General features: G+C 38.2%; 1 protein-coding gene across 5 annotated transcripts in view; it reads left to right on the forward strand.

The window, feature by feature from the left end:
- NALCN (sodium leak channel, non-selective) overlaps nucleotides 1-13,144 on the forward strand; it is a 228,482-nt gene that overhangs the window by 175,964 nt on the left and 39,374 nt on the right. For all 5 annotated transcript variants that reach the window (XM_077173516.1, XM_054627926.2, XM_077173517.1 and 2 more), the window contains one exon: nucleotides 9,015-9,088. In XM_077173516.1, coding sequence (XP_077029631.1) covers nucleotides 9,015-9,088 — 74 coding nt within the window. The remainder of the gene's footprint in view (nucleotides 1-9,014; nucleotides 9,089-13,144) is intronic.

The following is a 13,144-nucleotide window of genomic DNA, read 5'->3' on the forward strand; positions in this document are numbered from 1 at the left end:
ATGACATTAATTTTGAATATAGCAGAAACTAGTAAAGTGTAATTGCACATGTATTCCAAATGGAAAAGATTATTTCTTTTTAAATACTACTAAATATTACATTTTTTCTGAAGCAATCATTGCAGAATTTAGTGCATATCAACAAAAATAATTCAAACTTTTTCTTCATTTTCCTAATTTTTCTGAATTTAATTCTGTCCTACAATTTTGGTTTCCATATACCACTTGTTAATTAAACAGAGCCAAGTGCTTCAAGTCTTACCTATTTATGTCATTCATAGGATAATGCCAAAATCTGTCTTGTTATGGCATTCAGAAAAGTCATTAAAACAATGTACCTGCCGGAATGACAATGGCTTATGGGTCCAACATTTTCTTGTTCATTACAGTCATGATTTTCAAAGATGATTTTTGTGCCATGTCTGTTCTCATCAGTTCTTTCTAATGAAGTTAATATACATAAATACAGTGATGTATTTTAGGTTTACTGAAAATCAGCTGACCTCTTTTTTTCCTTTGCTTTTTAAAGATTTTGTTTTTTTCATATAACATGGATATATAAAACTGTCCCTGTGTCTAAATAACCAATTTATAGATTTCTTTCTCATTAGGGATTTTATTAAATACACTTTTGAGCTGGTAATGTTTTACCTCTCTGGCCATGTTTGCCTTCAGAGTGGAGAACACACAATGGCAATAGTAGCAAGACTCTTCTGTTGTGGTCTGTCTCTAACTTCTGATGATTTTAAATTGCTTTGTCACTCTTGCCTCTGCATAGTATGTTCAAAAGTCTGCCTGAAAGAATTCCAGTTTTCAATTGCATTTTGAGAGAAAAGAGGCCAGGGACTGGATACTTTGTCATTTTCAAAAAGAGCCATAATTCAGGACTTCCTTCTGGCATTTGCTTTCTACTTCATCAATATTTCAAGTGTTTGATACAAAGGCTGTGGAGATGTATTAAAATACAATGATAAGATCATACTTCTCTTTTTTCTTTAATCAAACAAAATACATGAAAAAGTTTTAGTGCAATTGTACTTTAACAAAGAGCACACATTAGTTTGGTGTGGAGGAAAGAGACAATGAGGGACTGAGTTACAGGAAAGCCCTTCTGTTTGAACCTTCTACATTACTTTTTCCTGTTTCTACCAAAGAATCCAGATCTCCATCTCCAGGCCCTTCAGTCTCCTCCATCCACTCACAGGACTCATTCACAAGAGCTGATTAACAATAGTAATTATCACTTCTTTCTAGTGAAGGCAAGTGCATGTGCTTGTACAACCAGAAGCAATAGTTTTCCTTACCTCTCCTTGAAACTCCCTGTCCATATCTTCCATTCCAAGTCCAGCCCAGCCTGACAATCCCTTCTTCCCTAGAGTTTCAAGATCCCCAGCTCAGAGTGTGGAGAGAAGACTTCTCCTCCAGCACTGTACACCCAGCCAAATGTATAAAAACCCCACATCAGCTTGGTCTGGAGTTCTTAGTTCCACCTGCTGTTGGCTGCCATGAGTAACCTACCCTGTGCTCTTCATCAGCTTTTCACAGGGTATCCCTGACTCCTGCACTGAGTAGATAGAAAACAAAAGTAAGCAAACTTGTCCCAGGCTGCACTTGCCACTATGATCAGAGGGATGAATTGCCTCTCCTATGAGAACAAGCTGAAAGAAGGTATTTCAGCCTGGAGAAAGAAACTTCTGGGGAAACCTTATAGCAGCCTTTCAGTAGTTGAAGGGGGCTTATAGTATGGGGAAGGACTTTTTTTACAAGGGGCTGTAGCAATAGGACAAGGGGTAATGGTTTTAAACTAAATGAGGGTAGAGTCAGGCTAGATATAAGGAAATTTTTTTTTATGGTGACAGTGGTAAAATGTGGAGGGATAGAAGTTAGGAAAATAAAGATAGCACAGAAGGTAGTCTCACACCTGAGGAGTTTCAGCTGTACTAATCACCAAAGATTAGGAACAGGCCTGCCCTTAATAGGCCACACCTGTGTCCAATAAGGAGACGAGTGCTACAAAAGAGTGGGTAGCTGGTTGAGAAGAGAATTGGAGTTTGTTGTATTGTGCAGGGAGGTGGAGTTTGTTTTCTGTACTGTGAAGAAGAAGGAGTCAGTGCTGCAAGGAGATGCCCATGAGAAATCACCTAGAAGGTATGGGAGATTTACAATATGATGACAATAGTAAAACAGTGAAACAAGTTGCCTAGTAAGATGGTGAGTTCCCCATTCCTGAAAACATTTACTTTCAGATTGGATGGGGCTCTAAGCAACCTGATCTAGTTGAAGATGTTCCTGCACATTGCAGAGGGATTGGACTAGATGGTCTTTCAAGGTCCCTTCCAACCCAAACCATTCTATATTTTTATGAAAAATCTACCCATTAAACCTATGAAAGTTTAAAACTCAGGTATACCAAAGGGGAAAAAAACCAACCATATTACGATAAGGCATAAAAGAGAGGGATCCTTCTCCTTCCCTGGAGCTGCTCCTCCATGTGTCTGAGATGGACTATCTCCCTTTTAGGTTTTTGGAGATTTTATGAGTGCTAATATTAGCCTTGTCCATTTTCAGACCTAATTAAAAAAGTTCTTGGTTATGAAAAGATGTGTAGATTTTCCAGACCAGTAGCCAGCTAATTAGAAGAACTTTACCTTCCTTAAGAGAGAGGCAGCAATCAAGGGCTACAGAATGAATCAATCCTGTTTTGGGTCAATGACTCCCAGGAGTTAAGGAGATTATACCCACTTCTCATTCTAGACATCTGATCCAAAGGGACAGCCTTTGAGTTCTTGGGGCACTTATCTAATGCTAGATCACTTTCTTGACTGTGTAGTGAGCCTGTTTCTTACATTGGACAACCTCACAAAGGGCCAGATTTTCAAAGTCCAAATGAAAATACTTAGCTCTAATTTGAGGGAGGGAAATGGAATAGTGATCTCTCTCTCTCTTGTAATTTCAGCCTTTATGCAAAGGTTTCAAGAGAGCTTAAGAAATTCCCTGCTACCTATAGCTGCTTAACTTGCTTAAAATTTTGTGAACATTTTGTTAGGTATCTACCAAAAACTTGCAGTCTGGTCTTCTGTCACTCTTCATATGACTTTTGTTGCACTCATTTTGGAAGAGTCCAATCTCTTCAAACCAAAGATATGGTAGAATGTTGTTGAACAAATATTTGCATTTGAGAGGCTACACAGCAAATTCCTGTGGGCCAGGAATATCCTATGTTTTATGGAACGCTCAAGCTTTGAACAAATTCTCCCCAAATATTTCCTTGCTCTTTCATGAAAATTATTCTGATACACTGCTTATTGTACTGACTTTTTGTATTTTCCCCAGAAGCTTTAAATAACAATGTTTAAATAACAATATAGTACCTAATAATCTGTTCATTCTGCAAGTCTATATTGGCATACAACAAATTCCAAACTAAAACAGAAGCTTTGGGTGATTTTTTTTTTCCCTTCCTTGGAATTTCTGGCATGGCACAGCAGACTATTCCCCTATGGTCCTGCAGTTGCCTGTAAGAGCATTATTAACAGCACTAGGCCAAAACTCCTTATTTTCATATAAAACTTAAGAAATTACATTATGAAAATGCACTGCATGCACTGGGTTTTATTCTACTGTCAAGCAAACATTTCAGATATTCATATCTCATGATTTATTTATGACCTTGTCTTTATGACTTTGTATTCCTGAACAGCCACCAACACTTGTCTCTTCTGCCATCTTTGAAGCAGTCTGATACAAAAATCATACACTACATCACCACAGATTTTACCTCTTGATAGAATACAACTGTTTATCAAATTCAAGTTGAAAATAATTGCTTTATGTAGCATTTGCTGAGATCTGGGCACTACAAACATGTTTCTAGAGAAACACGTCAAACCTTAGTAAACCAAAATGTACAGCATTTCTCAAAACGTAAAACCATTCAGTTATGTCTTAACTGGTGTAAATTGGCATTTGTCCCCTGAAGTCAGCAGTGCTGTGCCAGTACATCTAGTATGTAGAACTGGTCCACAGTCATTTCCTGACACTTCACAAGGTATTTTCTTGTGGTGCTTTGCTTTTGATCTTATGCCAAGGATTTTCTTCTTCCAGGGTAGAAAGCCTAGATTTTTGAAAGATGCTACTAAATAAATATTGTTATTGAAAGCGTCTGCAGTACCTTTTCAAAGCAGCGGGTGGCACTTGCAGAGCAACAATGTTCTGTGATTTAGCTTAGTTTACAACGGTGGCTTTGTTCTTGTCGACAAACGGGATTTCATGGGATGTAGCATTTAGACCAAGTTCACTCTAACTGAACTGAATTATTTTGTCTGCCTGAAGTCTGTCCTGCCAACAGCAGCAAAGAATGTCAACACTTGTGGAAGAGAAGCACTACCTGCAGATTCCATAATTCTGTGGTCATGTCTGTGTAAATAAGCTCAAAGAAATGTAAGAACAAAGACACAAGCTTTATCATGGTTTAGCAGCAGCACATTATATCCATCTAAAACATTTGCATTCAGGAAATACTATTGGGAATTTGCTGACCTGCCACAGCAAATCCTTTTTGTGAGAGTTATTTTAAGTGTGTTGCTGAAAGCGTATTTTAGAGTGATCAGATGCTGTTAGGTGATTTCAAGACAGTGTCATATGCTAAAAAATAATGTTCTTTAGCAGAAAGCTATATGGCACTGTGGTTCCTGCATGAAGTGTTCTTATTGGTGGTAGAGAGAAGTAAATAAATAAATAAATAAAGGCTAATAAAGATACACTGAGGGTGTCCTCACAGTGCAGCACAATCTGTAATAAAAAAACCCAGCAGGCTAGACATATACACCCGAAAATAACCTCAGTAGAGTGTACTGTACTTATTTAATTTCCCATTGTCTGATTGAGTAATGTCTTTTGTATGTTAACACTATTTATAATTTCCTCTGCAACATTCCAGAACTCGGCAGGTATCACAAGTTTTAATTGCCAGCCTCATTGTACACCAGCATGAGGCATCTAGACATTATTAAACAAAATACTGATCATCACCCCCATTTTCTGTTTGTACAGTCCCACTACATTTGCCTGGTGTGCTATGCAAATTTGGAAAATTAAATGGGAAGTAGTTTAGTTAATTTATCTAATATAGAAATAAGGATGCATATTTTAAAAATCTATAGTAATGTTTGATTTTCTTCAGCATGTGTATTGACATATGCCTGTTGATATTTGACTGACTACTGACTCCTTTGAACGTGAAAAATAGATCAATTTTGCTTATCCAAAAGTACTTTCTTGTATTCCTTCTTCTGGATATTTTTAACTCAAGATAAATTCACCAGTGTTCTACTGAAGGAATGGCTCCTGGTTCTGTCAGAAAGAGAAAGAAGGACCATTGTCTTCAAAAGTCATAATCCTTGGAAGTGCCTAGGTTGTTTTGTGAATCCATTTTGGACCACTGAGACCTCTAGCACGAAACTCTAGGATCTTGTATATGCCTATGTATTCCTAGATTAAAGAATGGATACCTGTCTCCAATCTAAATTCCGTTACAGTCCATACACAGACCTGATTGTAAGAAAACCTTCGAAACTTCACCTCAGCTTCAGTCCATTGGGTGTGCTTAGGCCAAAATCAGTGCCCAATGATGTCCTGTCTCAGCTGCAAGTTCTGCAGCTACTCCTGAAAAAAAAGTGAAGGAAAAGTAAATTTTGCACTCTGCACAAATAATGTGATGCAACACCCTGTTCTCATCTCTTTCTCCATACCTGTGACTTCTTAGGCATGGAGGGGAAGCCATATGAGGAGCAGTTCAGGTCACTTGATCTCTTCTTCCTGGAGGAGAGGAGAGTGAGAAGAAACCTCATCACAGTCTACAACTTCCTCGTGAGGGGAAGAGGAGGGACAAGCACTGATTTCTTCTCTGTGGTGACCAGTGACAGGACCAGAAGGAAGAGCCTTAAGTTGTATCAGGAGAGGTTTGGGTTGGATATTAGAAAAAGGTTCTTCCCCCAGAGGGAGGTTGGGCACTGGAACAGGCTCCCCAGGGAAGTGGCCACAGCACCAGCCTGACAGAGTCCAAGAAGTGTTAGGACAATGCTCTCAGGCACATGGTGTGACTCCTCAGGTGTCCTGTGCAGGGGCAGGAGTTGGACTTTGTGATCCTTTGGGTTCATTTCAACTCAGCATATTACACAATTCTGTAATTCTATTGCTCTAGCATCACTAAATAAAATTCATGAACAGCTTTAAAAATGTGAACAGAGCCCAGTTCTCTCCCATCTCTGTGGCTCCAGACATACACTCCTTCCTACAGCTTCCCTTCACCTCTCTGGCTGATGCACCTCTGGCTGTGTGACAGCCAAATATCGTAGTACAGCACTGCTCTTGCACATCCCCAGCAGACAACTATGGTGTTCATTGAAGGTATCAAGCACAGGGGATCAAACCATTTCCAGCTGGGGTGGCATAGGGAATTAGCAGTGGTTTTATGCAAAACATACACCATTGTCTGCTTTGTTAGTCTTGCTGCCAACAGCGAGGGTTCAGCAGTCCCTGATAAGTATCCCTTGTCCTAGACCTGCCAGTTTTTCTTTAGATGCTCTTCTTCTTGCTGGCACTAGGTAGCTTAATATTTGGCTTGTGGAAGCACTAAATGAACGCTCAACATCCTTGTGGAGTCTTTAGAAATACATAGACTCCTCATTCCTGCTTTCCCAGGACATGTTCTCTTGTTGACAACCTGGGTGAATTTCCTTGTTTGGGCCACAACCTTTAAGGCCAAGGTGTTCTGTGACTTAATTTAAACCCTGGAAAGAAGTGGTTTATGACAGATAAGGAGCTGTAGAAAATTTCAGGAAACATATGTATGACTCAGATTTTTTTACTGAAACCAAATGGGTAAAAACTAGAAAATGAATAGGAAATTAATGCTTCCTATGTTTGAAATCTTTTCAATTCCTAGGATGCTAACAGGAATTGTTACTAGAAATAAATGAACATAACACATTACTAGGTCACTTTTTTTTTTTCTCTGATGTTTCATGTAGTTGCAATTATTCTAAAGCAGCTGTTTAGAACAGGAAAAGGAACTGAGACAAAACTTCTGGTTTTCCACCCTCATTATTCCCGTAAGTTTGAGCCCTAGTAAAGTACAATGCTGATAAATACACTAAACCTGTGTCAAGATACTGCAAATGAGTTAAATGTTTCAATATATGACGTATTTATACCTACAGAATATTTATTATAATGGTATATTACTTCCCTGTCTGACTATCCAGGAGCCGCTTTGGCACTCACTCTTGCATTACCTGAGCTGGTGCCCAGCTAAACACCCCACACTCACACAGTCACACCAGGTTTCCTCACCAGCTCGACCTCAGCTTTCCCAAAGCAGAGTGCCAGACATCCAGATCCTTAAAATTATTTAATCTTGGTGCAACAACTGAATAACAAAATAGCAGCTTGAGCTGGGTTCCTCGAAGGAGAGACCCCAAGCAAAAGCACCCAGGACATTTATACCCTCACAGTCTAAGCAAGCAAAAGTCTGGGGTCATCAGCTCCTGCCGTGTCTTTGAGTACCACAGGTCCCTGTGGCCTTTGTTAGGCAAAGGGTCATCAGTTCATGGCCTCTTGCCTTGGGCTCAGGCTCCTGCACCCCCAGAGCTTAACCTGCAGCTGCACACCCAGCTGCCTGCACTAGATGTATTCCTCAACAGGTATATCTCATACTAGGAATTTCAGTTTATTTTTATGTTTACCATATCCAGGCAATGGAATTTTTTCTTGTTTATATTCAAATATTCAACAAGTTTATTACTCTTTCTTTAATCTTAACTGAAATTTCAATACCTTATTTTCCAAACTACATTCTGAAGTGTTGCATACCTCATTTCCATTTTCAAGCTGCCAGTTGTTTAAGGAACTGAGAGATTCTCAAAATGGGGCAGTTTTCAAATCATCTGTGTTATTACTTCTGCAGGTTGTACAGAAAAGAGCTAGGACATGAGAAAGGTTAAAGGAGCCACACTTGTATAGGCAAGGGGTAGGAAAGGGATTGTAGCTTGCTATAACAGTTGTGTATTAAAAAGCAAAATCCATTTTATTAAGTACAGCCAGTATAATTAACAAGTTTTTAAGCTATTTTCTAGCCTTCTTTTTATCTACAAAGTAAGATCTTACTGGACTCAGAGTCAATATGAGTCTTCAGAGAAGTTCTGCCAAAATTATTTGTCGAATGACTCTGGATTTGAGCTAGTTTTAGAAAATTTAAAGAACACGTAAAGAAATGTGCTTAAAGATTCAATTTCAGATTGATCAAAACCAGGACACAGACTGCTAAGTTTCCAAATCTCTCTCAAATATTTTCCTCAAGATAATGATCTCCAAACAGTTGACAGATTTAAGTCTTACAATGTGCCAGAGGCTTTCTGTTCATCACAGGTGCAATTCCTGAGCTAATTTTTTCAGCTGCGGTTTGCTCCTTGATTTGCCATGTTTGTTAATCACTTGCTTGTTTTTTCCTATGTATCTCAGTCCTTTCATTTCACGTTCAGGAACTCCTGTTCACAAGAAGATTCCTGAAACTGTTCATGACCAGAGGCAAGCATAAGCATATTTTGCCTAACACATTTTTTCTTTGCATCTCTGAGAAAAAAAAAAAGGCATTGAAATGATACATCTGAGCTTTGCTTGCTTCTTTTGTACAATCAAGGCATCTCCAGAGTATGATCAAGCCTAGTTAAAATCTAAAGTGGAAAAGGAGTAGCAAAACAGTGTGATTTGGCCAATTGGAGAAGAAATGTGTAAAAAAGCAAATTTGTGCTAGCCAGCAAAACTATCTACTTCTTTCTACACAGAACTACCTAATGATTGGGATTGGAAGGCCAAAAGATGTACATAAGTATTTTGATTGTTTTCCACCATCCTTTTTATGCAGTCAGCATCATAATATTTAATTGCTCTGTGACATGCACAAGATATATTTTAAGACAATTAAAAAGTATGCTGTCTTTTTCTTAATTTTATAGCTCCGTAAGTCTGTTTTCAGCATCAGAGCAAGAAACCTTCTGGAAAAAGAGACAGCAATCAATAAAATTCTAAGGTAAGAGTCAGATGTGATTTAATATTGTTTTGACGGTCATCTGATTTTGCACAACCCTGTTTATTACTAATGTTACTGCATGTATAATATTCATAATAATGTATTGCTTTGTAGTACATCTGTTGCTTTCTTTAGCAAAGATAAATTGTTCTTTGGCTATTTTATGTTTGAACAGCAAAAAGAGAGGGATTGTACTTCTTCAATATATATTTCAATTGTATCATGCAGTAAGATCATGTTTCAGTTCTTTTCACTTCTTCCTTCTCAATGAACCATGTCTGTTCCTAAGGGGTGTTATTTTAGAAGTCTAGTCCAGTTCTTGCAAATACCTGCACATAAATGTTTGCAGGGATTGTGCAGTAAAAAACATAGACTACAGCTAAGTACCAAATGGACAGTGAAGAAGATTTCAGAACCATGACTTCTGTAGAAAGGTTTTCTGAATGCTGTAATAATGATCACTCCTTTTGATCTTCCATATCAAGTAAGTACTCAGCACTGTAAGTGAATAATGCAAGCCTAAGTCTCCAGGACCCATTTCTGAAGTTATCATTTAGGTAACTCAGTGCTGCATTGTTTCATGCCACTGTTGGTTTTACATTGGAATGACTATTCTCAACGTAAGGTGCATTAATAATGGAAACAATTTATAGGTCACAGTTTTATATTTATGCTTGCATTTTGTCAGTGAGAGGTGCCAGGTAAATATACAGTATTAACAGGAGTACTGATCTAAAAAGTACAGCTTAAGTAAGGCAATGTTTTATGAGGAGCAGTGAACTAGGGGTTTTGTGTGATTTCTGAATTATGAAGTTTCTTGAATACCATTTGAGAGGTTTTGCAGCTCTGGTCCTTTTTAATGCTCTATAAGAATACAGCACAGAGAGAACTGTAGAAATTAACATGAAACCTTTTCTGTCTTTAAACCCATGTAATGACAACATAAACAATTACTAATTCAAATGAACACTCATTGTAAAAATATTATTGATAAATGTAAATGCAATACTGTAAGTATTCAATCTTAACAAAATTTAATGCACTATTTGTAAGCATTTCTTTCACTTGTGTGCCTTGATTTTACAGAAATTACTGTTACGGATAGATTAAGCAAAATACTTCTAACAATACATGTTTAGGCATCCTGACAGTATTTCAGTAAAACATTTGTAATGAAATTCTGTATTATATGAGAACTGTGAAATGTTATTGACACTTCTAGGGTTCCACAAATGTCAGTGTGTTTGGTGTGTTTCATACGCTACTCTGCAGAGGAAAAACATAGACAAAGGAAAAGAACTCCACTTTTACCTATTCTTTTTTTTTTCTTAATCCCTGATATCATAGAAACTCCATTCTTTCTTAGATAGGAGAAAAAAATTAAATTCTGGAAATTGAAATTCAGAATTTTCCCATCTGCACAGAACTTCCTCCTTTTCAGGAGAAGTCTGAAATAGTGGGAGAAGAATCTGAGAAAACCATTGTTTGGACTTCACTAAGTTCTCAGGGATACAAGGACAGAACCAGAAAGCAGTCCTGCCAGTTTCAATCCTGCTGAATTCCACTTGGTCCTTCAGATCATGGCTTCTGCCAGTCTTGTATGTAAAAGGACTTCTTATCAATTCACCTGGATTCCTCTGAAGTTTCAGAGGGAGAAGAATGAAATTTTCATTTACTAATTTACTATTTTATTTTTAATTATCTGTTTACTCTGATAATTTAATCTACCTTTAATGAGTTTTCCAATCTATCTCTGGATCATCAGCAATAAACTTTGAGGAACACAGAGAAAAGGAGAGAACTTCTGTCAAGTAAGAAAAACATGGATCATGTGTCCTCTAATGCTTTCTTGGGCTGCTTGTAAATCACTTACAAAGAGTCTTACAGAGTCTTCTCTCTACTGAGAAAAAGAACAAATACTCTTTATTGTTCCTTGCCATTGACTGAAAATTGCTAAATAAGTTCTGATCTGATGACACTTGCAATGCATCTGTTCCAGCATATGAAGATTGTGTTCATGGCATATCTGGTGTGCAAGCTGACAGGGATTGCCAGTGATGGGCTGACTGGTCCTGAGCACTGCCAGTGTTTCCATGTTAATGACAGTGACAGCACTGTTGATGCAAGGGAATTTTAAAAACAGGAAGAGAAGTGATAAGATTTACAGCTGAAACTTAAGATTCAGTTTAAATAACACAGGAAAATTCAAACTCCCAACACACGAGAGATTCTAGGTCTTATTTTTGCTCTAGTTGTAAATGCTGTAAACTCCTTCATAAAATTAGATGACTCTCAGCTATTCAGAGTATCTGACAAAAAAAAAGAAATGGCATTTATGCCAAGAACAGTAAGAGATAACTCAGAATGTCCCTTCTGAAAAAATTGCTTCCAGCATAATCTTCATTTTTGTCTACCTGAATTAATAAGAATTTTTCCAAAGCAATACCTCTGTATAGTAAAGCTGGCCATGGGCAACTTCAGCTTGATAAAATTGCTGTGCTTAAAGGGAATTTCAATTCTGTTCCAGCCTAAGTCCACCTCTGACCTTTCCCCCTCCACACACTTTTTAAAGCTTGCCAAATTATTTTTAGTCAAATTGTGAATGTTTCAATATAACCAGCTGTATAGAAGGACCATGCATTACACATAGGTACCTTCATGTCTCTCTTATGCATCCTTCTCTATCCAAACTTTATTCCTTTTCATATGCTGAACTGCAGCTAGACATCTTCCCCAAGATGAGGAAGGACATCAGTAGCCCTTGCACACCAAGAGAGATGGTTCATGGACTCAGTCCTAGGTGTCTCACCTGCTCATCTGCTGTTACATAATGCAGCAAAGCTGATGTCTTGGGTATCTTTGTTTTCCTGCAGCTTTCTTGCCACACCTCCAGGGAGATGTCTCATTTCTGAGCATCCTTGTTTAGAAGCACCTTCACCTTGCCTCCTTGAGGTCCTTGTGCAATTAGGCATGGGATACAAGTCAAGGATGTAGTAACTACTGTCCTGGTACTTTGACCCTGATCAGTGCTTTGCATCACCATTACCAGTGGCAGAGCACAAGGGCCTTACCTCTTCACATAAATCCATTCTGAGGTGGAGACCTCAAACTTGAAAAATGAAATAAAGTACAAGTTAGTGACCTTTAGAACAACTTTTTTGAAACAAGATCCATTTTAATAGTGCCTCTGAATTGCAAACAGCTCCATTCCTTACTGAGAATTACAGTGAATTTCCCTCAGCAGCAATAACCACTTCTAGCATATTTACTTTCTCCTGAATATCTTCAGTGCTTCACACTTTTCTCTCATTCTGTTGCTGCAAGCACTGCTTTTTCTCTTAAAAGCAAGTTTTGTGCCTGTGGTTCTCCTGACCCTCATTCCTTGCTCGATTGTTATCTAAGAATGGGGTCTAGTCCTTTATTAGTCCCACTGGCTTTCTGAAGTAGAGAGAGTAGAGCAGGTCCAGTCAAAATGTTGTGTATAAATCAGTTTGTTCTCTTCAGTGCTGAGGATAAGTTGTAAACAGCACAGAATGGTGGGGAAAATGAACAAATTAAAAGTAATCTCACATAGTCTAAAACATAATCAAAGTGTCAGTAGTGCAAAACCTGATTTTGGTGTGCATTAAACCATGCTTCACAGAATCAGAGAATGGTTGAGATTGGAAGGGACCTCTGGAGGTCTCACATAGTCTAAAACATAATCAAAGTGTCAGTAGTGCAAAACCTGATTTTGGTGTGCATTAAACCATGCTTCACAGAATCAGAGAATGGTTGAGATTGGAAGGGACCTCTGGAGGTCGTCTGGTCCAACCTTCCTGCTCAAGCAAGCCACCCAGAACAAATTGTCCAGAACCACATCCAGACACCTTTTGAATATCTCCAGGGAAGGAGACTCTACAACTTAAATATAAAATATATATTGTGACAGTTTGGGAAACGTTGGGGTTTTTTTTCCAAATGGGCAGCTTTTCATTTTAGCTGATGCTATTGTCAAACCGTAAACTGATGCTAGGCGTGTGCAATAGGATTTTCACTGTTCTAGACAAGATTTGT

The sequence above is a fragment of the Agelaius phoeniceus genome, chromosome 2 (assembly GCF_051311805.1).
Source record: "Agelaius phoeniceus isolate bAgePho1 chromosome 2, bAgePho1.hap1, whole genome shotgun sequence".
Classification (NCBI taxonomy): Eukaryota; Metazoa; Chordata; class Aves; order Passeriformes; family Icteridae; genus Agelaius; species Agelaius phoeniceus.